Consider the following 26,394-nt stretch of genomic DNA (forward strand, 5'->3'; position numbering starts at 1 on the left):
AATGTGCTTTGTCTCTTATATTAAGTTCTATTTCTCAAGACTAAACAAATCAATGTCTACCAAGAGTGGTTGTCACAAAAGGGGCCACAGAAAAGTAATTACCTGTATAGTTATTGAAGGTGCCTCGCCATCATAGCTAATGTGCTATTTCTGTGAAACATAAAACTAAAAGACAGTTGGATTGATCAAATTTTGGAGGTAGTTGCACAAATGCTATGCTCATTACTCAGATCTACAGCAATGTTTTGTAAAGAAAAAAATAAGCAAACCATAAGCCATAAATAATACTTGGAAAGAGGCTTTGATTTTAAGTCTTTTCAGGAGCTCTAAAGGAACCCAACCATATAACAGTTTCCAATTCACTTTAATAATTATTAATGTATCATTAAACTGACCCAAATAGTTAAATGGAAGGAATAATAACTACTCTGGAACATAAAAATGTCTCAATGAGTTAAAAAAGAAGACTAATTTGTACAAGATGTTGTAAGTACTATTATGTAGAACTAAATTCATTTTTTGGTTATGAAATTAACGATCAAGACTCAGTTCATGTAAAAGGAAAGTGATGTAATGCCAAGTGGCTAAAATAAAATTGTAGTTTAAAATTTTATCTCTTACGCTAAAATAGGCAACAGTATTTATAAATGAGCCCATTTTCAGATGCCAATTTGGGGTACAGGTTCTAGGTAGCAGCCTTGCAGGTTTAAACCAGTAGGATATCAAGGCAACTTCCTTCCAATTAGATAGAGGTGGCTATAGCAGAAGCAGGAGCAGCAGCTGGCCTAGATAAAAGAGTGATTATAAAGATAAGCCAATGGGGACCTGCTTCAGTTAAATATTAGAGCAGCTGAGGCTTGCATTCCCATTATGGGAAAAGGTGCATTAAACTGAAGTTGTCTGCTCTGGCAATATTTGCCTTCCAAGGTTACCTTCCTTTCTTAGACAGGGAAGACTCAAACCAAGCTATGTTGATCATTGTCATGGTAAAAAAGGGACCAAAAGGCTTAGCCATATATAATCAAGGGGGGAAAACATAAATGTCCCTGAAGATTGCAGTCTAGTATTAAGCATTCACAATAGTATACTGTGAAAAGGAAATGCCAGCCTAGAATTACATCAGCTTTGCAGTAACTTGTTAAAGAGTCTATATCATGGAGTTCAAACATATTCATTATTAACGTTGGAAAGTTTTGCCACATACTTCAGAGCCCATGTACGTGTTTATCACAAGGGTTGTTATAGTGAATGTGAAGGAGTCAACTCAAGTTCAAGAAAAAGAGAGGATGGAACTGCCTGTTCTTTACTTATATCTATGCAAATTCTCAAATGTTAAGATATAAACTCATCATTCTAAGTTGTATGGTTTATTTTATAAAAATTAAACAACACATTCTTCTACTTCAAAAGTACTTAATCTGTTATAGTTATATATTCCTATAAATGGATTACTTCATTCAGAAATGCACTGCATTTGTACCAAGAAATAATAATTTCCAGGGTGAATGAAGACTAGATAGATTTAAGAGATATAAAACATGAAATATAAAGGGTTTCTAAATTCAGGAAAGACAACATTTAAGGAAAACTAACTCCATACAAAAAACCATCTAAGAGATATTTTAAATGCTTACTTAATATTTAGCATCATTAAGAACTGTATTGGAGTTGAAATAGTCCTATTTTGGGAAAAGATGATAACAATTTGATTTTAAGTACCCCTACTTTGAAGTTGATATAAAAGGGTGGATTCATAAGATGAAAACAAATTGCCTATGGTTTATGTCACTTCTCCAATAGTAAAGGAGAATATATAACCTGGGGGGGGGTGTTAAAGTGACAGAGACAGTGAAGCTCACCAAGCAGTCCACATGTTCATTTCAGGGTCCAGCTTCCTGTAGAATTAAGCTGTAACTAGTTTAAGCCAAAGGCAGTGATCAAAACAACACTGCTTGCTTCCAGGCCATGGGTCTAAAATGCTGCAGCCCTGGAAACCATGTGTCATACTAGACAGAAGAGGCCTGGAACCCAGGCCACTGCTTAGGAGCTGCTCTGAAAGACTTGTGTATAAACAGTGCAGGTATGAGAAGTAAATTTTATTTGTTAAAGCTGCTGGGACTGGGGGAGTGTTATTCACAACACGGCCTAACCTTGGGAAAGAAATAAAACCTGAGTACAAGCTAATTAAAGAACAACTTAATTCAGACTACTATCCGGTGGTCAAGGTGAGGTTAATGATTGGCCTAGGATAGGAAGTACTGAAAGGGCAGACCTGGGAACTGGAAGGATAAAAGGGGGCATAAATTTTAGAGTTGGCTAAGGTAAGAACCAAGAAGGAATTCTAAAAATGGGATGGACTGGATCAGGGAGCAGATTTCTCCAGAAAGAGGTATTTTTGTCATCAGGTGCTCTGTGAACTGGTTCATTTTCTTGCTACTTATTAACCTACCCCGATGATCAATGCTTAGGTCATGAGCCTTTCATTATGTAAATACAAGAATACAAAGAAATGCAAAAGGTCTATCCAGTTCTATATCTTTGGTTCTTAAAGTATTAGCTAGAGATTCCATGAGGTTTTTATTCCACTTGTCTACCAACTAATCAAGCTCCAGCCATGGAGCTTGAAACAAAAGCTGAAACAAAAGCCTGTACAAGCTCCAAACCACTTGCTTCTTCTAAGACAGTGATCTGAAGGGCCAGAGGCCCTGGTGCATCACGTTCTTCTCATTCATCTGTCCCTCGGCTTGGTGGTCTATCCACGGCTTATCCTTGTACCATGCTTTCCCTAAAGTCAAAATATCAACCACAGATCATCATACCATTGAGCCTAAATGCACAGATAGACAAGGAGGCAATTATAATAAATTCAAAAAAGGCTATAAGAACAGTAATCCGAAAATGCCAGGGGCACACAAGGGACTGACAAACTAAGAATGACCAGATGACTAGTCTGAGACTATTAAAAAAAAATCTTCAAGGAGGGGCCAATATTAGCATTGGAGTTTTCAGAAATGAAAATAAGTCTATCAAATGAACAAGGGAAGGAAAGACATTAAAAATAGAGAAGCAAATCACCCTTAGATATATAAACATGAGAAATGTAGTTATGGAATTGCAAAAAAAAAAACAAGAGTTACTTGGTTGGCTGAGGAGGAGTGGTAATAAATAAGACTGGAAAAATGATCTGGAGCTCCATATGCCATATTGGGAAATTTGGGCACTATTCTGGAAGGACTAGAGAGCAAGTAAAATGTTTGCACAACCAGTCTTTATTTTAAATGATTTTTAAAGACAATTTCAAAAGTTATGTATAAGGAATAAGATTAAGAGCAGAGAAGAAACTTTTAAAGTTGTTGAAAGAAGAGACAGTAAGATATATATTACGATCTGTAACAATACCATATCAGTGGATTCTAGGAAAACTCAGAAGGAAAATGAAGACTATGTTAGTGAATGGAGATGAGAGAGATGGGGTAGGCAAGGCTGGTGTGACAGTATGGATGGTGGACTTTTAAATAAAAAAAAAAAAAAAAGAAAAGAATGAGGTAGGGTGGAACAAATAAGGGTGGTTTTAGATATGTGGTATTTGAGGTCACTGCAGCACACCTGGGAGGGGACATATGAGGGGAAGATGGAAATTTTAAATCCAAAGTTCAGAAAAGATGCTGTATGTAGAGATGGAGCCTTATACACATGACGTGTTAGTTGTAGTTAAAGCCAAGTTGTAGCTAAAGATCTGAAACAAATCAGATCTCCAAAGGATGGCATGGGGGATGGGATGGATATGAAGGAGAGTGTCAAGGAGAATGGTTAATAGTGTAAAATGAGAGAGAAAGATCAAGAAAGGTAGGGCCTGAAATGTGATCTGGCAATTAGCAGGCAGAGTGGGATATACTCTGACCTTCATTTAGCCTCTCGAAGAGTCTATCATTTTGTATAAACTAGCGCCTCTTTTTCTCTTCTCAACTCCTGTCTATAAATGTGGTCACTGTTGAATGAAGATGACATATTTCCCTTTATAGAACTGACTTCCACCCAACGATCCAGTGTCTATCTAGCATGATGTAACCATTCCTACTAGTCACAACTCTCTGTGCCACAAGTGGACTCCTGACTCATGCTGAGTCAATCCGAATCTTTTCATCCCTTGAGAAGACAGAGTATGTTAAATATTGGATCTATAAAGTCCTGTAAAGTTGGAGTGATTCTCAAACCTTCTATGATTTATATTCTGTGGGAACACAGATTGTGTAAACACTTGTGTTTTCCTTAAATCAATACTACACACTTGCTTTAAATTTGCCTGTTGGGATGATTTCTGCAAAGTCAAGTTTTCCTGGATGCAACAATCTCTCCATACAAAAGCCCCATTCAAGCAAACAATGTCTTCAGCTCCTGATATATCCTGTCCTTCCTCCTGCCCTCCTCCACACCCACATTTTCCCTGATGCTAAGACAGTCTTGGAAAAATACCCTGCTGAACTGCTGCAAGCAATGCTTCCTGGATGCCAAAACAAAGAACTGTTCAAGACTCAAGGTAATGCTGGGACTTTTGCAGGCTGCGAAACAGCCCATAAAATCTGGCTGCTGCCCTTTCAATATAGCATCTATCCTACGATACTGAGATCAGACCCACCAGGCTCTGGTTCATACCCTACCCACAGTTACAACCTGCCAGTCAGGGAGGAGTGAGCTTCAGGACAGGATGTCATGACTTCCAATTTTTGGAGGACACCAGCTTGGACACAGGGGAGAGAAAGCTGTGGATGCAGCTGTGACACAGATCCTATGCACCCTGATGACAAGGACCCTAAGAAAGGACCACCAAAGAAATCCTGATCTGAAGGTAAAAAGGGAAGCCTCCTAGGCAGGTTCTTATCATTTCAGACCCCTAATTAACTGACTATGAGATTCAATGTCACTGGTCTCTTCAAAATCTTGAGCAGAAAAGGATATGAAAAGTAGAAAGAGGAGAGGCACAGACTCATACAACACAGGAGAATGGAGGTCAACGTGGGATGCAGAGAGAATCAAGAGCACAAGAGAACACGTCCAAAATTCCAAACATCAAATTTAGTCAGAGGCTCAAAAAACCTTTTTCCTTTATAATGAATTATATATCAATGTTTAGACAATATGCTACCTTTTAATGGATGATACCTGTATAAGCAAGTATTATAATCCACAGGGCACTCACAGTCTTAGTTATTTTCAAATTTCTTTTTAAATTTTCAAATTCTCATGACCCAGTTTCATCTTAAAATAAGGGAATAGGTTAGAAGCTGTCTAAAGTCCTTCCAGCTCCAAGGGCAGGTATGGTCCTCCAGGTTGCCTGGCTTTCTCGCAGCACTTGAAGACATTCAGATTTAAAAACGCATTTGTTTATTAAGCTAATCAAGTTCAAAACTGTTTCTAAACTGAGAAACTTACAAAATTACTCCCTTTCACAGAGAAAAGCGAGCACAGGATGACATACCAGAGTAGGTACTGGGAGATTGACATGTTGTCCTAATTCACATGCCTGGCAGCATGTCCAATGCTCAAGAACAAACCCAGAAGCTGGTCCACCTAGATTTGATGCTTGACTCTACTGATTCTCTGTACCTCACTTTATCATCCACAAAATAAGAATATCAAGAATGCCAACTTTACATGAGTTTATAGTGGCAATGTACTTACAACAGTACCTGACACTATAAAAGTATTTATTTAAAAAAAAATTTCTAAAGGCTGGGCTGGAGCTAGAGTGTAGGTCAAAGCAGAGTGCTTGCCTAGCATGCATGAGGTCCTGGGTTCAATGACCAGCACCAACCACCGCCACCACCACAACAACAACAACAAAGAGAAAACAAACAAATTATAAAAGCTATGTGTTATTATTATCACTATTTTATAAGGGTAGAAACTAAAATTCATAAAGGTTAAGTAACTGGAATCCAAAATCACCCAAGGAATAATCTGTAGAATATGGTCAAACCTAAACAAGACTAGAGAGTTTCAGGTTTTCTGACTACTATGCTACATGCCTATTCAAAAAGACTCATTTAACGACAGAAGACAGAGTATGTTGAATTAATGACCAGACACTGGGGATACATATGGCCCTGATCTTTCTAGATCATGAATTCCCAGCTGATTTCTATCAACTGGTTTAATATAAGATACATTTTAAGACCTCTTAATGTTATACTTATGTATCATTTCAAAGTTTGGTGCTCATTAATTTATTTTAACCACAATACCTCCAGGCTATAAAACCAACAAAAACGCAGAATAAGCCCATAACTTTTACAAAACTGACTTCTTATTTTAACAACTCAAGATTTAAATAGTTCTTATTATACCCAAATACTGTAGTAATCATCAATACCATCTAATGGATCCTTACAACCTTCTTCTCAAATTCATATTTTGAACACGAACAAGCAAAAGCTCATAATGTTCAGGTAAATTTCCCCAACCTCAGGTAGCTAGTAGATAACTGAGGTAGGATTCCAACCCTCTCTGTTTGACTTAACTACTGTCCTTCACTACTCCCTGTAGAACAGAACGACCATGTCAACTACAGGGTCACTTCATATTCTTTAGACTCCAATTCTCCAAGGCAGGGCCATGGGATTTATAAAAACACATTAGCCTACCAGGATATCAAATTATCTGAGAAGAGATAAAAAAGATGGAACATAAAAATGGAATGACAAAAAATTAAGTGATCAATTATATCAGGCAGACAATTAAAGGATAACAATAATAGTATATAATATTTCTATTAGCTTTTGTAAACTGTTTTTAACCTTTAGGCAGATATGAGGGATGACCCTGTCTCTTTCACTTCACAGCCCTGTGCCAGTTGCGAGAGCCTGCGGACCCCATCAGACATGGGAAAGGCTGCTCTGAAGACTGAGGGAGCTCATGAAGAAAGGCCAGCAGCATGAGGCAGGGCAGACCCCATGGAGGAGCTCTTGCAATGCCAGGACCTCTGGTCTTGTGCAGCTGTGTGGGCCTAGCACAGAGAAAGGCACATGGGGCCCTTAAAAACGTCTACTGAAGGAGCTAAGTGAGCAAAATGTGCTATGATCTTGGTCCTCTAATAGGATTCACCTTTTCTACAATCACCCATTTTCTGAACTCAGCTCTGAAATAAGCTATTCCCTGTTTCACTCTTTTTCACATTATCCAAAATAATTCAATGTCCACCTTTTCCTTTGGGAAAATCAAAGGTTGACATGGCTACCTTTTGAACTCAAGCTGTTAAAGATCCTTTCTTGTGTTCAAAAAGTTTTACTGATTTTGAAAGGTCTTATTGATAAAACACAGAGAAACTCAGGGGAAAAGGACAAAGAGAAAGAAGAAGAAAGAGGCCAGAAAAGAAAGAGAAGGGAGAGAGCCCAAGAGAAGCAGAGAAGCAAAGAGAAGTGAAAGGCTATTGAATGCATAATTGCCGACCAGCTCGGGTAACAGCCATGGAGTGCTATTTTTAAAAACCAAGGGGAAAATATTTACATAAAATCCAAAGCATATATGCTCTTTGTTAAATGCTGGAAAATGACAATGTATTCAATTCATTAATTCATTGATGTTTAATCTCTGAAACCATTGGCAAGTCTAAGCTAAACAGCCAAGAGGAGAAAGAAGAAATTTAGGAACTAAAGATAAATGAATATTTTCTTTATTTTTTTTTTGTTTTTGTTACTGTTCTTTCATGTGTGTGCTCACTATATTTGTACAGTTTTTAGTGACATCCTTAGGGGTTGATGCTTATCAAATGGGTTATATGAAGCCATCTAAGTTCCTCTTGAAGACCTCTGCTTCCAAGGTACATATAAATCAAATGGATTTTAAGCTGTTTAAACCAAAGTCATGTAGAAAAGTCACACAAATCTTAAACAATCTTCTAACTGTGCTTATGCGTAATATTTTCCAAAGGAGATATTTCATAATAAACATATTAAGAGTAAATAGGTCTTAATTATGTTGAGCAAGTTTTATGTCCTCATTAAAAACAGAATCCCAACAGTAAACATGACTTACCACCAGAATTACCTCTGCCACAATTGTCTACTCTTCCCAAACACTCTTTGTGGGCTCTTGCTCCACACTTACAACATAAATAGCCTTGATAAAATGTTCCCCTGAAAGGTAAAATTACAGAGTGATGCATTAAAATGTGATAAACTCTGTTTATATGAAATCATTATTGCAAAATGCCAGGGCTGGGGGCGGGGATCACAGTGCTACTCAAAGCATCCTCAGTAGAGAGAAAGGACCTCCCCTGTGGGGTCCTAAGGGGTATTTCCAAGTCTAAGGCCTAGGAAAGATCTGTTGGATCCAAACTGCGAAGACAATATCCCTACTTCAGAATGTTTTGGCTTGAAGCACTAAGCAATTTCACTTGTTCATTTCAACTCAAGAACAGGCCTGAGCAGGCTTACCTGAGGAGCATCTGGCAGACTTTGCAGGATGTCACCCGAGTGAAGGTGTGCATCTTGAAATCATGGAAATTGGAGTCTGCATAGTCTGGCCTTATGTTAGATCTGTAAAAAGGAAAAGGTCACTTCCTAAAGAAAGCTTCACAACAGAACAGCAGTCTAGGCACCTAAAAGCTAAATCCATCAAAACTGCATTGGGTAGAGACCTGATTCAAGCAAAAAGACTATTAAATATGCAATGATTTCTAAGCCATCTACACATTAAAACATGTACCAATATCCAGTGCTATGAGCACCTGTAATACAGAAGGACATAATCTCTCCTTAGAACTGAGTGTTTCCAAAGGACTCTGAAGCATGGTCCCCTAGGTCAACCTGCTGAGAAAAAAAGCAAAATCTGCTAGATATTCATGCTATGTGATAGTTTCTTTTCTCCAGCAACACCACTGAAATATAAACTAGTTGGTGACAGTGGGAAGGAGAAGCAGAGCACTGTGAATTTACAGAGTTGGTCTCTAAATAGGTATGGGTTATTAATGATTTATAAAAAAAATCATTTTATAGAAAGATTTTAAAAAGGCATTAATCTGATAATTAAAACTTCTTCCCTAATAATTCACTTTCTTTGCAATCCAAGAAAAGCTACATTATTTCATCATTTGTTTTGCATTTTATTTGCAGTAAATGCACCTAAAACAACAAAAAGTTATTACACATATCTTAAATTCACATTCATTGTAGATTGTGCCAGATACTGAGACAACCACTTGACATTCATTACCTTGTTTAATTTTCACATCAGTCCTCACTGCCTGGCCCTAATAATAGCACTAGCTTACAAACAAGGAAACTGGGTCTGCTTTAAAGCAAAGCTTGCTCTAAAATGAGGAAAACGCAAATGAAGAACTCGAACCCAGGTCTGTGCTCTTGGCCACTCTCAGAGAATGAGAGAAATCAGTAATATCCACATAAAAATAATCAGGTTTTGGGGTGTAGTAGGTGTGTTGGAAGCACTTAAATTTAACCATTTCTAGAGTTTTTTTTTTAACACTTTTGAATTTAGCCATGAATAGAAGAATTAGGAGAGTTTAAATATGGATACAAATCAAAGTACACCTAGAACGCTAAAATAATACACTCCAAGGTGTTATACACAATCTGAGAGATTGTAGGAAAAGTTTGAGATACTGATGAGCTAGGATTTCCCCTTTTATTGAATATGGCAACTCTCAGCATACAGAGCCTCAGCGTAATGAAGCATAACGCAGGCAGGCGACCAGGCATCAATCTCAGAGGTACCAGGAGAAGCCTTATGAAAAAACATTCGCAAAGGCAATTGGAGTAGCAGGCAGTGATGCAGAAGTGTCAGAGAGGTCAACCTTCCCATCCATCTGCTGAATATGAGCGGGCTAAAAATGAAATCAAATATTAGTGCCATCTGGGATTTCTCTGCTCTGTGCTTCTGGTGACCTCACTTTTTAGGAAAATGTTCTACTGCATGCTGAAAAGTATGGCCTCTTCCACAGAGGCATTTTTGTGTTGCTGATTAAAACATTACAGAGCTTTTCCTCAGGAAGGGAGAAGAGAAAATGTAAGAATCTAAAAACTAAGCTCTCCTGGCATTGTGGGAAAAACATTTGATTCTTGAATCCATATAACCATGCACTGAAAAGAGCATCAAGACCCATTTCCTTAGCCAGGAAGGGCTGCTGTTGTTCATTTTTCTCTGAGCGTTAAGGTGATACAGTCATAGATGAATTGTCAGGTAACAGTTTCAGTCCTGGGAACCTGAAGAATTCATCAGCCTGGAGTTTTCAAATAAAAGTAGGTCTCTGTCAGGCAGAAACTTATGTAATAGGTCCCAAATATCTAAGAATTTAATTAATTTCAGGAATTGGCCTTGAACAGAGAAATACAACTGTCTCCTGGGGTCAAACCAAGTTGTGTGTGTGTGTGTGTGCATATTTATGTACATGTACCAGAGTTGTATTTGAACCATTTGTATTGAAAATTTTTACCAACTGGGAATAATCTGACTTTTCAAAAGACAAAAATCTGAAAAGGAGAACCACAAACACACCATGAATTTTTTTAAAATCTTATAAAAAAAACTGAAAATATTGTTAACAGTAGTTGCCTTAAGGGAAATGAAACTTTAAGTGAGGGTAGAGTGGTAAGGAGAAACTGTTATAATTTTTTAAAACTATAACTGCATATTATTTTAAAACTCTTGAATCAAACATTAAAGAATGAAAGTTAACTTGGTGACCCTGAAACTGCTACTGAGGCACTACTGAATATAAAAGCAGAGTAGAGGGCAGGAATCTGAAATGAGACCACCTGGGCTTAAATCCTAACTTACAAATCAGTAGCGGTGTGACCTTAGGCGAGTTGGTAAGTATAGAGCAGGAATACTAATAAAACAAAATTCGAAAAGTGAGGTAATGTATGTAAAATGCTTAGAACACTGCCTGACCCAGAGCTGGTGTTCAATCAGAAAGAAACAGAAGTACTCAGGAGAGGATGTGTATGAAAAGGTCCAGGGAATGGATGCAGTCATACCAGGTGCCACCTAAAGGGAACAGAGAGGTCAACCCACATGGACTATATCCTGTGAGGATTGAGAAGCCAATGACAATAGATTCGCCAGATTGGAAGACTGGAGCAGAAGGGGACAGAATAACATCAGGATTATAGATTGGGAAAAACAAGGGCAAAAGTGGTCAGCAGTGGCCTTTGTGGTACATCTCTAAGGCACCAGGCACATCACTAAGCTGTTCATATGCTTTTCCACATTTCCTGCTCACAACAAATCTAGGCAGAGTCATTCACTCCTTTCATAAATATTTACTGAGTAATTGCCATATAAACAGGCCCCGAGGCAGGAGCAGAAAATAGGACCTTTCGGCCACAGTCCAGTGAGTAAAGGAGATGTAGGAAATGATGTAAAAGTTTAGCAGGGGCCAAGGGATGAGGTGAGATTTTATACAAGAAGTGATATCACATTTAGTTGAAAAAAAAAAATCTCTGTAAGTACCACATAGGGAGTTTCTTCTAATGAGGCAAAAGTGGGCACAGCAAGACCAACTATGTGGATGAGCTGTCTACACCGGAGAGCTGAAGATCAAATAAGTCAGTCCACTTGCTCACATAAAAGATGTAGCCACACATAAAAGATTCAATTGTCTTAATACATGACAATTTACTTTGGGGAAGTTGGATGGAATCTTTTGGATATCTAAGTAAAAATGTTCTCATAGCTATTGTTTCACATGGGGTTCATTTTCATAAAAGTAATCAGGCCATCAAATATTTATAAAGCAATATATGTTGATACTCCTAGGGCTTTTTATAGCTTTCTGTGCTCTCCTCAGGTGGTCTCCCAATCTCACCTGGCTCCATCACTGGCTTGAAGGAGGACCACAAATCTCCCATTAGCCTAGGCATCTTTTCATTCTCTCTATTCTCCAGCTCTGTATTCCCAACTACAACTCAGGCATCTCTAATGCACCACATGAAAACTCAACTTCCATATCTTTCCTGAAATTTCGGATCCATTCACTCCATCTTGCAACATAGAGACTGCAGAGCCACAACGAATTTTCGCCTCACCTTTATTATCTCTGCATATTCATTCTCTTTTATCTCTTCAATGTTCCATCTCCTTCCCTGAAAATCTGACCAATTGTTGACTCAACCTTGAAAATACCTCCTCAAAACCCAGGATACACTCGTGTACACGTACAGATACACACACACACACACACACACACAGCTCCATTTCACTATGGAGAACCCTGACTACTACTTACATACTATATAATAACATTATACCTATGGAGCCAATAAGTAGAGAAGGAGTAGAAATAGTGCTTAAATTCAGACATTTCAACCTTTACAATTCTTTCCTTGACAGTGATGCCAAGTTACATAGACCTGCTATGCTTTCACTGACTTTGTGTAGCCCTCAAAGAAATCACCATGAAGCATCATGAGGACTAATTTATATTCCTACCGCCCCACTTGCCATCCAGTGCTTGAGGGCTGGGTGACTGTCTTCTCCCTGTTAACCCAGCCTCTGTATAGTCATCAAACACTCTACCAGGAAAACACCAACAAAGGCCCAGGTTTTCAAGACCATGAATAGTTCAACAAAATTGACACAAGTGCATTCACATAGGTTGGAAATCAGAATCTAGAGCTTATACATATATATGTGTGTGTGTGTGTGTGTATATATATATATATATATATATATATATATATATGATATTAACATTATACCATGACTATAATTATTTTCTTATTATTAGTATATAATCATGATTATATAATATGATATAATCATATGATATATAATTATATACTAAATATGATTATATCATATTTAAATTTTTATAGGTTTTCACACCTGAGACAATGGATCAAAATGGGTGGAAAATGTGCTCATAATGTAGCATTTTCTTCTTTTGTGTTCAAATGCTTCCCTTTGCCACAACATCAAATATAAAAATGTAATAAGCAAAAGAGAGATTTTTTTTTAAATTTTAACACTGGGAATTGAACATAGGGTGTTCTACTACTGAGCTAAGTCACCATCCCTTTCTAAATTTTAATTAGAAACAGGATCTTGCTAAGTTGCCCAGGCTGGTGTCACACTTGAGATCCTCCTGCCTCAGCCTCCCAAGTAGCTGGGATTCTAGATGTGCACTGTAGCATATAGCTGAGATAAATATTTTTTTTAACTAGGCCAAAAAAGTTTCATCACTCACAAGTGAGAAAACTTTAAAAAAATAAAACATAAAATTACTGATGCTCCACTTGATGTTTAAAATTAACATTTTTTTCTCTATTTTAGTATCTGACTATACTGTCATATAGGTTTAGAATAAAGGAAACAAATACTATTGAAATGATCATCTAAAACAATCCTGACCAGAGGAAATAAGGATTAATATAAGACATCCTGTTATCTCATGTCATGTCAGTGTTGATAACATTTAAATATTACCCGTATGAATATTTTGACAATTATGTCAAAAATATGAAGTAGTAATGGGTGTGGTGGCACATGCCTGAAATTCCATGACTTGGGAGGTTGAGGTAGGAGGATCCTAAGTTCAAAGCCAGCCTCAGAAATTTAGCAAGACCCTGTTTCAAAATAAAAAGGGCTGGAGATGTTGCCCAGTGGTTAAGCACCACTGAGTTCAATCCCCGTTATCAAAAAAAAAAAAAAAAAAAGGATAAAAAATAAAGTAGTTATTTTATATTGCATTGAAAGTAAAGGTGAGAGCTGGAAGCACATGTCAGTGATAAACACACACACACACACACACACACACACCTGAATGCTGCAAGATTTTTTAATATCAAAAACATACTAATATATAAAAATGTATAGATAAATATGGATATCTGTATGTGTATGTGTATTTTTGCTGAAATTCAGAAGATACACACTGACTATCAAGAGAGTCCTGAATAATTTTCTATTTATTATTCTATTAAATTATTTTACTTTCAATATAACAAGATGGCTGCATTTCTTGCATTCTTCTATTAACCTATTAACCTCTGTCACTTAGATGGCAATAAATTACTATAACCACTAATTATTTAAATTAATCTTCTTTTCCAAGGCAAGGTTTTGAAATCATTTAAAATAGTATGTATCCTTTATTATCTTTAGGATACTTACTTACATAAATTGCTCTTTTTAATAACAGTTTTAAACACACACACACACACGCACACACACACACATCTTCCATTAATAAAGAACCAACAAAGAATTGGATCATTCTGCCAGATGTTGAAGGGTAGTTTCTTAACATAAAGCAAACTCAGTAGAGAACATGTTTAATGTAAAACACTAAAACAAATACATTAAGTTCCTGAAGTCAAGTTATATCATTCAACCCAATCCTGAAATATCCAATCAATGCAATATGACAAGAAAAATAAATATGAAGGATAAATATTACTTTTAAAACTCCACATAATTTTAATTTGAAGATGACATTATTGTATTATTGAGAAAAGCCAAGGAAAGAAATTGAACTCTAATAAAACCAAAAGGAAAAAAAGACTCATCAAATGGCATTTGGAGAAATTCATGTATAAATGTCCAATATTCATTAGCAAAATGCAATGACATGTGTACTGTCTCTACCCAGCAAAACCTCTTGAGAATCAAAGTTTAAGGATTTTGTGGGGCCTAGTCATATAGACACAACTGTCTACATGATCAGCCATAATCATTAAAAAATCCAAGAAGAAAAGTGGATGCTTACCATAAATCACATTGTTTAAAAAAGACAGTCTAGGCAGGCTGGCACAATAAAATTCAGTTTCCATTGCATACTAACTCTATTGCTTAGTACCACTGGGAATATTTTAAAGCCAAGTTTCCAGATGTCAGCCAAGAACCAGCCATCCCCACAAGCAGATCCTTCTAAATAGCAAATTTAAGCCTGCTAGTTTCTGCACCAAAAAAAAATGTCCAAGAAAAATCCCAGCATGAAAATTTTGGACTCTATATGAATTAAACTTTTAAATTGACAAAAGGAAATGAAAAGCGTTCAAGAAAATAAAACCTGCATGGCAGATTCCTAAATAAGAAGTCTAAATATATTATTATAAATATACTTTCTCTAAATTAATTTATATGTTTAAAACAATTCATTCCCCCTATAACAACAATCACACACATACACACACACACACACACACACAAAATGAGATTTTGTTTTCAACTTGAAATATGATTATGAAATCCAAATGGAAGAATAAATGTGTGAATAGTTGGGAAGTTTTTTAAACCATAGTGAATTATTATGGGGAATATATGGAAAGCCACGATTACCTCAGAAATAAATATTAAAATGTTTTTAAAGGTACAGTTATTAAATCTATACAAAACAATTAAAAATCAGAACAATAAAACTGGGAAAGACCAAAAATACAAAATAAAAAAGTCTTGAGGGAATCAAATTTATGCAACAAATTGGCTTATAATTTTTATGTCAATTTATTTTTCACTATTCATCTATTCAAAATATTAACTCATTTAAAAACAACTTGTTAAATGCCTAATATGTTTCAGGTGGTGGAATAGTATGGAGAGCAAACCTAAGTAATACCCTTGCCTATTTGGTTGGGGTTGGGGGAGATATTTCAAACATTTAATTCCACAAACAATTCTGAAACAGGACATGCTGAATACCACAATGAAAGATGTGACCTTGTCCATGGATTATCACATAAGGCTTTCCTATGGAAACAATGCTAGAACTGGGATTTAAAGATGAGGAGGAACTAAATAGGAAAGGAGAGGAAGAATCCCCCAAACAGAGAAAAAAATATGGATTTCAACTATAAATATGTCATAAAAAACAGAATTTTAAAAATGCTAAGGAAGCCATATGTCTATCATGCTTTATAGCAATATAAAGTTTAGATAAAGATTTATAGTACTTATTTGATAAAGATGTAATAGATACCTATCATGTGGCACCATGAATATAGCCAACAAGATTAAGTGACAAAATCACTGATCTCATGGAGCGTATATTCTATGTAGGAAGGTAAAATTTAAATAGAAGACTGAAATTTGCCTAAAAAAAAACAAAAAAATTAGAAATATTTGAAGAAAATATTGATGACATCATCTTTAAAGGTTAAAAAAAATTAAAGGTGGCTGAATGTGCTTTCACTGAAAAGAACAAAATTTTCCTTAAGTCAACAATAATAAATTAAAAGATAAAGTAGAAATCACATCTGTAGTATGTATGATAAAGGATTAATGCCCTTACAATATGTAAGTGTACATGAAAATCCATAGGGAAAAAAATGAATATCCCAATTGAAAACTGAAGAAATGAGTGGTTCAATATGTAAAGAAATAAAAATGTTCAATAAATAATAAGACATGTACATAGAGTTACTAGAAATCAAAAGAAATGCAAATTTAAATAAAAAGATATAATTTTACACATCAAAGTCTAAAAAAAGAAAAAAGTACATAGTATGGGTGAATATATAAAAATATCCAAGCCCTTAAGATGTACTCATTCTTTGACAAAAATTCTGCTTAACAGAAGTTATTGTTAAGTGTTCATTATAAAATTTTTAACAATTAAAAATCAGAAATTTGGGGCTGGAGTTGTGGCTCAGCAGTAGAGTGCTCGCTTAGCTAGCGAGGCCCTGGGTTCAATCCTCAGCACCACATAAAAATAAATAATAAATATATTGTGCTCAACTATAAAATAAGTATTAAAATAAATAAATAAATAAAAATTAGAAATTTTAATTTAAAGAAAGGAAATGAATTATGATACATCTGCACAATGGAATTTAGGAATAATATGGTAGACATATACATTAATGAAGAGATATTTACAATATATAAAAAGAATTGTTAAGAAAACTGAATCTCTATGATGATCCCCATTAATATGACAAATAACTGCTTGTTAACATAATATATATATACGTGAAAATATGAACAATGGGTGACAGCATTATGAAGGATTCTAATGTTTCTATTTCAGAGTTACCTGTGTTAAGTTTCTACAGTGAACATATATTACTCATTTTATTTCTACATTTTTTTTAGAGTATAGAAAATGAGAAAGAGAAACAAACACAACAACACATATAAAGCTTTAAAGAAGTTACAAGCAAATTGACAAAAGTCCACGGTCACTGAAAAGAATTTGAGGCAAACACCTGTCTCAAAGCCCAGGCTCTTAATCATTACATTAAAAATATCACAACTCTATTGGAAAGTAAAGACAAACTGAATTAAATGTTTGCAACATATGTGAAAATACCACCAAACAACAGGAACACAGTGAGAAATTCGACCCATGGAAAAGTTGGAAAAGGAAGTGAACAAGAAATCCATAAAGAAAAACAACCAGTGAACAGGACTTTGATAAAAGATTCAGCCTCATCAGTAAATGTGTGATACTCAGGAACATGGAAGGCTTCAACAGACATGACACACAGGGCCATTCTTGGACATTGGTTATTTTGCACTCTCTTCTGCATTCCTGTAAGGGATGTGGTCTTTGCTGATGAGTTTAGTTAAGAACTAACAGCCAGATTTGTAAATACTTCCTTAAATGGAAGCACACAGGCTGGTAAGTGCTTCAAAGAGAGAGACTGGCCCACATATATAACCACTCTGCTACAGCATGAATTGAATTTTCCAGAATAGGCAAGAAGCTGTCCAATGCAGGAAATTGTGGGTCCAAGAAAAGCTAGTTAAACTATGCTACATTTACTGTTGCTGTTCCTGCTACCCCCAACTAATTAAATTAGGACTCTGTCCAAATTTCTTGAGTGTGGGGTGTAGGATGCATTTTTTTTTTCTTAAATATATTTAGCCCAGTAGGAAACCTTGGTTTTCAAAGAAGTGAAAGTAAAGCTTATTTGGTTCTTTATAATAAGTGAATAATTATAAATAAGCTAAATGCCCAATGATGAGGGTATTGGGCAAATAAATTGTGACACATTCATACAGAAGAAAAATAATTGGTTATTTAATCATATTGGACAAGGGTTTTCACAAGAAAAAATACAAGTGTAAAAGTATACCAAAGGTTGGCTTTGTGACTCAGTTGGTAGAGCACTTGCCTTGCATGTGTGAGGCACTGGGTTCGATTCTCAGCACTACACAAAAACAAATAAATAAAATAAAGGTATTGTGTCTCTCTACAACTAAAAAATATTTTTTAAAAAAGTATACTAAAAACAACATATATGTACATATGAATACACATGTGATTTCGGTATTCGTCTGTCACTAAAAAGGTTATAGCATAGGAAAACAGAATTAGGGCATATGCTGATTAGAGAGACTCAGATCACCATGTAACACCCTTTATTATACTTGTCACAATTTCCTTTTTATATTTATTTGTATGATAAATTGCTTAATGTTTCTTTTCCCCAAAAAGACAGGAACTCTGAGGCCAAAGTGTGTCAGGGTATGCTTAGCACAGCCCCTGTAGCATCGTGCAGCGTGTCTAGCACACAGGCGTCAAATATTGATGATGTTTAATGGATTGCCAAAGGAGATTAAATGTACCAGATTAGAATAAAGTTGGTTTATAAAACATACCCCAAAAGGTAAATTGTTGAACATTAGCCACAAATTTTGTGCTAAACTTCCTGGTAACCAAAGCAAAGAGGACAACAGGATCAATCCTAAGAAAATTATAACCATTTTCCTGGCAAGAAAAATTACTCTGATGAGTTTTCATCTGAGGACACTGTGTGTGATTTACAACCAATGTTTTCAACAACATCCCTATACACAACTGAGTGCCTTCGAGCCCTTTTTGATAAGAGCCAAGAATACAAGATCACGGTATTGTTTAGCAGAAACAATTCAATAGGGACACTTCCAGGACCTATTCCACTTAAAAATCATCTCTGAAACCTCATTATCTCCCCTGAAGTCAAATGCTAAGTTTGGGTAGTCAAATAGCTTTCAAATTCAAGAATTAACATCCTAAACATATGAAACTTTACGTAAATAAGGCAAAAATTTGTGCCAAATCTTCAAAAACTAGCTCTACAGGCACTAGACCTTAGAATCTAGAAGAAATTTCTGAAACAAATAAAAGGCTACATTATTTTAATAGATGTTAGCTTATATGACACATTTCTCCACCAGGGTAAGGACAGATCAGATAAATATGGATTTGACTTTCCTGTGAAATACAACTTTAAGGGTATCACTAAATATTGCTCATACTTGCTCTTTCATTAACTGAAAATTTCCAGGATAAAACTCAAATATTTATTTTTAAAATACCCTACATTGTGAAATCAAATCTACCAAAGTAGGTAATAGATAAAATATAATCTTTCAATAAACTTTCCTAAATCATAACCCATTTCCCAATAATTTGTCCCCATGATATCAGAGCATACTAATTATGCTCCTAGTTATTTGAAAGAGTAAAACATAAAAAATGAAAACAAACAGGTCCCTCAAAAACCAAGTTAAAGAAAGAAAGGAAAACCTTCAGAAGTGACATCTTCAGTTGTTTCTGAGGATCCATAAAAGGTATGAAAAAAAAAGATTTATAAATCACAATCAAATTTATTCCTTATATTCCAAATCACGTAGTCTTTTATCTGGGAAATGAATAAAGACTTCAAAATACCAATAAAAATAAGATAATGCTTGGCTCTGAAAAACAGTATTTTCTTATCTATTATATATTGCACTTCTTTATTTCATTCAACACTGGCTTTATAGTAATTTTAAATACACATCCATCATTGCATTTCAGTGACACTGCAAGGAAATTATTGAATGAGACGTAAAGTCAGTTAAACCTATAATAAATTTAATGTAGAAAAAAATGTCAGATTATGGGTAATTTGGGTCTGTATTTGTTACTAACTTGATGTGTGTCTTGTGATGTCTAACGTATTCTTTCTATTTTTAGTTTCTTCACCAAAGTGATAATTCATATATCTCCAGTCATTCTGTAAAAACTTGGCTGTAAAAGGCCAAGATCCAAGAGTGGGAGAAAGAAGAGAATTTCCACTTGTTGGTAGCTATCCTGTCAAGTTTGTTCTGAAGATAAATAAAAATATATATGTATACATTTTAATAAATAGATTTTATCAACAAAATAATGGAAAGCACTACAGAAATGCTAGATGCCATTCTTATTATTCCTTTTGCCATGAAAAGTGAGAAACATTTACTTGAAAACTTACAGATATCTCACTGAGGTAAATCAATGTAAATATCCGCATATCACCAAAGAGAACCAAGCTATTCTTGTAATAAACACTGATTAAGCATATTAAAACTCCTCTTTGCTTCTAATATGGTTTCTTTAGGCATTCATTCCAGAGATTAACTGAGTACCTATTATGCACCAGCCATTTTCTAACAGTGGGAATTCAAAAGTATACTTATCTGGTCCCATCAATCATGGATCTCCAGTTAATATGTATTACTTTGCTTTACTTCAATTCTTCCACTAAAATACATTGTTAAATATTCTCTTTTCATGGAGTAAGACAGACATAGGAGCTGCTTCAATGTTCAGGTTTAAACAGCAGGACAACTCCTGCCATGTCAGTCCTTCCACGTAAGAAACAGGTCCTGAAAATTTTGAATATTCTCTGATCTAACACATCAATACCATAATTCAAATGCTGCAGATAACATGAATTATGAATGCTGATCTGGCACAGTAAACTTAAGTCATGGTAGCACATTTTAAATTATGACTGATAATATGAAGTTTGCCATTTAATTGTTTTAGAAGCCTATGAAAACAAAGATGATATTGTAACAAGGCAATAATAATAAGGAAGACTGAAAAGCAACAAGATTCATAAGTGTTCCCCTTCAAATTCTGTAATAATTATGTATGAAATAGGGGGTTTCAAACAACATTTCATCCTTTACATACAAATTCTTCTAGTCAACTCTGTGTAGAAGTTCATTGTAAATTGAGCAGGATTTCTCTAAATTTGGCACTGAGGCTACCATTGTCTATCAAAACCCCCAATCACTCTAAAAAAGCAAGAATTTTAAAATGCTAAATTATACTTGCTAAAGGAAAAGGTATATTAAATGTAGACATTACTGTGACCAAATAGCTAATAGAAAGATTAAGATAAAATATTTTTTTAAAATATTTTAAGTTTGATAACATTTTAGACCCAGCAGGACTTATAGGTTATGAAGATATTAATTGCCTATGAATTCACCATAAATAACAGACAAGACTCACATCAACGATTTATGAAGAAGGTGAGAACGTGAGCAAGATCAAGAGCATAAGTGGAAGCTGTAGCTGAACTGCTTTGGTCAGCAGAAATCAAAACACAAGAACTGGAGATCACAGGAGGCCAGGTAGGAGAGAACAGGTAGCTGTCCTGTCCTAGGAATACCCAGGGCACAGAAGATGCAGAAGGCACTTATAACACAGCACTAGGGAAGGGATCAGGGTTCAAAGGTATAAGATGGGTAGAGCACAGATCTCTTCAGGGGAATAGTATGCAAGCTAATATCCAGAGTTCTAGGGCGGGCAAGAGAACCAAGTGTCAGTTCACGATTCATTTAGGTACAGGAAAAGGAATTAGGGCATGAAAAAACAGGCAGTAAACAGAAACCAAATAAATCTGGATAGGTGATGTGGCTGGGGAAGGCCATTCAGCAGAAATAACTAAGGTATGATGGTGGTTTCCAAGATAGGGGCTGCTATTGTAGAACATCTATATTAGAGAAGTTCTTGGAGCAGGATGAGGCTAAGGGCTGACAGACGAGAATCAATGGCCAGGGATCTCTTCGGAGACCTGAGAAGCTTTCAGCATTTGAGTTGAGAAATGATAGAAGCTCTGAGAACGCAAGGCCTCCCATGCATAGAACCAGTAGATATGAGGGGTATAAAGGCTACATAGGAAAGGAAAATGGGGGGCTACAAAGGCATCTGGGAAGCACATCTGACCTTTAAGAAGAGAGAATATGATGCAAGCTGTGCACTCCATCTAAAAGCAGATGGGTAGAAACAGACGCAGATGAGCTTCTCTCTCTCCCTAAGGAAAACTCAACCTCCTGTCAAGGCCATCTCAGAGGAAGGGAAAACCTAAAGTCCCTAAATTATACTGGTGAGTGAAGCCTGAATTTCAAACCACACACCGGAAAGCAGAATTCTCAGGCTTAACTTCTGCTTCTGTTAGCCTTGGAATGACTGAAAGCTACTGTTCACTCTACCTGTTGCTTTATGTCTCCACTTTACAAACTGGGCAATAGCATTTCCCAAATATTTCTGAAAAATGAATCCAAACCTGGTATGGGATCATGATTGTCTTTATTCTTGGCAGATAGAGGCAATTTCTAATGTTATTAACTAGTATCAGGTAAGTAACCTTGGCATTTGGACTCAGCTTAAAATATTCTGGCTAGGTCATTATTTGGGTGTCCAGAATAATGAATAGAAAAGAGGTATCTGAGACAGCCTGCTTGCTGCAGTCAGTTGTGCATAAGGGTTTCAGAATATGCAGATGGGTCAAACCAGACTCCTTCTCCACCATGAAGTATTAGATGGTTCCTCTGTTCCTCACTTTCTACTGAACGTTGGTTTTTCCCCCACCCAAAACTAATTACATTAGAGAAACTCAGAGTAAAATATTCTGCAAAGTGCACTTTTCTCACTATTCTTGTCAATGAACTTCAAATTGTCCTGTGCTTTGGGATTCTCTCTTCTACAGTCTCTATCCATTTTGAAATAATTTAAACTCCCAAGTGAGACGAAAAGCATACAAAGCAGTAAAATTCAAGTGGCTATTCCTAAAACAAAAGTCAGAACTGTCTCATTGGCTTTAGAGAGGCATATGTGTCAGATTATATATAAAAAACTTACAAAAATATTCTAAAGACATTCTTTGTAGTGAATTAACTTACAAAAATATTTATTAAGTGCCTACTATGTATTAGCCAATGTGTGTTAAAAAAAACAAAACATAATTAAATCCTGACCTTGCTTTCTGAACATAAGAAGACTTGCTGGAGCCACAGAGCCTGCCAAGCCCCCACATTAGGTGAGGTTCAGTGATGAACAAGAGCACCAGGACCCTATTCTCTCTTCTAAGAGCTCCCCAGGGGCCTTGCTGGTCCCAGTCACAAGCATCAGATGCCCTAGCCTCTGGGCTTTGTCCCTAGCTGGTACTGTGTTCCTGCTCCTAAGGGGCCTCATCTCTCCCCACACAAACAATGAACAGCCCCTAAAAATGCTGCAGTCCCAGCTCCGACCTCAGGGAAGTCCTCCATTGTTTGCCACCACCCTCCCCTTGGACCCCTTTTGATCCTGTCAATCTACACTTGGATTCTCCTTTGGACCTGGGGACTTTACAGAGAGATGGTTCACAAAGACAGTTGTGAAATAATAAAAACATACTGGTCTTAGTCCTGGTTCCTGACAGAGAGTTCCTAAATCTTTTGTAGGTAGGGATGCTGGGAGAATCTACTGCTGTAATGTTTGCCTTTGAACCCAGTTCCCGACATGTTAGAATTTCCTGGGTGTGAGGAACACCTTTGTTTTGATGAGAAGACTGAACAGGCTCCTGGCTAGCCTCAGACTGGAGGCTGGTTGCCAGAAGAACTAACCATAAGATTATAGGGCTTAGCCTACCCTGTCCCCCACATGCACCAACCTCCAGGAAGGGGAAAGGGGCTGAACGTTGAATTGATCGCCAATGTCCAATGATTTAATCAATCATACCTACATATGGAAGCCTTCATAAAACCCCAGAAGGACTAGTTTGGAAAGATTCTGGATTGCTGAACACATGGAGGTTCCTGGAAGCTGTTGCACCTGGAAAGGCCATGGAAGGTCCATGTCTCTTTCCATATACTCTGCATCTCTTTCACCTGGATGTTCATCTGTGGCCTTCAAAACACCCCTTATAATAAACCAGAAAATGTAAACAGTGTTTCCCTGAGTTTTTTGTGAGACATTCTAGCAAATCACATGACCCTGAGGAGGAAGTCACAGAAACATCAAGTTTTGTCAGTCATTCATTTGAAGGCATAGGTTACAACCTACTGCTTTTAAATGGTGTCTGAAATGAGGTCAGTCTAATGAGACTAAGTCCCAAACCTACAGAATCTTAGTCAAATTCCAAGTAGACAGTGTCAGAACTAAATTGAGTTAAAGGACACCTTGATATTGTCCACTGGAACTGCTTGGTGCTAATGTTTTGAATGTGTTTTGTTCCTCAGAGGTTCATTTGTTGGAGGGCTGGTCCCCTATGGTGGTGTTGAGGTCATGAAACCTTTTAAGAGAGGAGGACTAGTGAGGAGCAATTAGCTTTTCAAGAGGATCTCCCCATGTGATCTCTTTTAATGTACACTCCCACCACTGTGATACCAGGTACCACGGACCCTCACCAGATCTGAGCAAATGCTAGCACAGTGTTCTTGCATCTCCAGAACTGTGAGCTAAGTCTTTTTTCTGTATAAAGCACCTAACCTCAGATATTTTGTTACAACTAACACAAAACAGACCAATACATTTGGTGTGTATATGAACACTCCCCTCCACATTTGGGTGATCAAGGTTGAAATACTGTATTGAGTGGTATAAGAAAATAGGAAAAAACACTTTGGTTTATTTCCTATAATATACATAATAGTTAACTTGATTCAATTTCTTTCTATTCCTAAGAGACTGCCTTTTTGTCTTAGGCTTTGGAAACTGAGAAAAGACCTAACAAGTTCACAGACACTATACATGAACCCTGGCCAAAGCTTTGGGACTGTACCAATCTGGGAGGAAAAATAAAATTATCAGGGTAACCATTTCTAAATGCTTAGGATCTCTGGAGCACAAGTACATTTGTTTTACATGTATTTTCTCCTTTTACTTCACAATGACTATGAAATAAGTATTATTATTTTCATTTGCAGATTATAAAACTGAGGCTCAGAGAGCATAAATATTTTTTCAAGGATCATTTGACTACAAAATCTAAGTTTCATGATTCAAATGTCTGCTGAATCCTAAAGCTAAGGGTTTCAACTTTTATATTATATGACCTTGAGTTTAATAAAGAAGAGAGAATTTTTAGGGCCCTTGATTTCCGGGAATTTTTATGTGGAGCATTTCTGAGACAATGATCAGAAGAACACCCCCAGCCCTTGAGAACAGCTCACAGCTTAGGCTGTGGTCACACAGAACCCACTGAGCTCAGAGCTCCAATCATGGAATCCTCATTCTTACCATCCCAGCACTAGTCTCATTCGAGTTCCCAAAAAGAAGCATTCATTATTACAAGGGATCTCAGGGGTTAATGTTTCAGTTTCTGAGCTAGCAGTTTCACAGACCAGCCCAGAATTTAGGAGACCCAACTCTCCCTGAAACCCAAAGATGCACTGGCACAACCAAACACTGCTATCAGCCACTCTACACAGAGGGACTTGTTTTTGCCCAAGTCCCCAAACAATCTGGGATTGTGTCTTCCATATTTCTACTGAGGGTATAATTTTTTTAACATTGTAAAATGAAGAGCAAAATGATACATTACCAAAATGGAACAGATATAAAGTTTAAATGAGTTAACACTTATAAAGGGGCTTACACCATACCTGTACACAGTAAAGACAGAACAATGGCAAACAGTATGATTCTGTTTAAATCGCATAATGCATGCTGTGAAGTAGATATTATATCTCTAAGTTACTTCCAAATTGTGTCAGAAAAGTCAAGCAACTTTCCTAAGTTCATGAAGCAATTAATAGATTCAGCTCTGATTGCCTCTTAATGACTACACAATACTAAGGAGGGTGGAAATTATAATGTGGGTCATGAATAGTAACAAAAACATTTTAAATAGTAGAATTAAATTTCCCAGATCAGTATCCCACAATAAACTTAAAAGAGGCTCATTTGTTCAAGACACCCTTAAAACACACCTCAATCTCAGCTCCACAATATAATTCCTGGTCATGAATATTCCTTTCTTTCTGCTACTCCAAATCCCATCTATCTACAGAAAATTTAAACAGAACAATTACAAGTAATGCAATTGAAGAAGCCATCAAAAGCCAACCAACAAAACTTAGAACTGGACAGATTTGTAGTCAAGTTCTACCAGACCTTTAAAGAAGAATACCGATCCTCCTCAAATTATTTCACGTAATGGAAAAGGAGGGAACTCTTACAAACTCATTCTATAAAGCCTGTATCACCCTGATACCAAGACCAACAAAGACACAGCAAGGAAAAGAAGACTTCAGACCAATATCCCTGATGAACATAGATGCAAAAGTTCTTAAGACTGGAAAATTGCATACAAAAACATATTTAAAAAGATAGCGCACCACAATCAAGTAGGTTTCATCCCAGGGATGCAATGCTAATTCAACATATAGAAATCAGTAAATGCAATTCATCACATAAATAGATTTAAGAATCAC

General features: G+C 36.3%; 1 protein-coding gene across 1 annotated transcript in view; it reads right to left on the reverse strand.

The window, feature by feature from the left end:
* The window catches only part of Vav3 (vav guanine nucleotide exchange factor 3), a 357,523-nt gene that overhangs the window by 116,126 nt on the left and 215,003 nt on the right, over positions 1–26,394 (reverse strand). The window contains exons 16-17 of the mRNA XM_046427576.2: positions 8,433–8,534; positions 8,032–8,132 (exon numbers count right to left, since the gene is read on the reverse strand). Of these exons, the coding sequence (XP_046283532.1) occupies positions 8,032–8,132; positions 8,433–8,534 (203 nt within the window). The remainder of the gene's footprint in view (positions 1–8,031; positions 8,133–8,432; positions 8,535–26,394) is intronic.

Source organism: Marmota monax, unplaced genomic scaffold (genome assembly GCF_021218885.2).
Source record: "Marmota monax isolate L192 unplaced genomic scaffold, Marmota_monax_Labrador192_F-V1.1 WCK01_AAM20220418_F8-fsc00184, whole genome shotgun sequence".
Lineage (NCBI taxonomy): Eukaryota > Metazoa > Chordata > Mammalia > Rodentia > Sciuridae > Marmota > Marmota monax.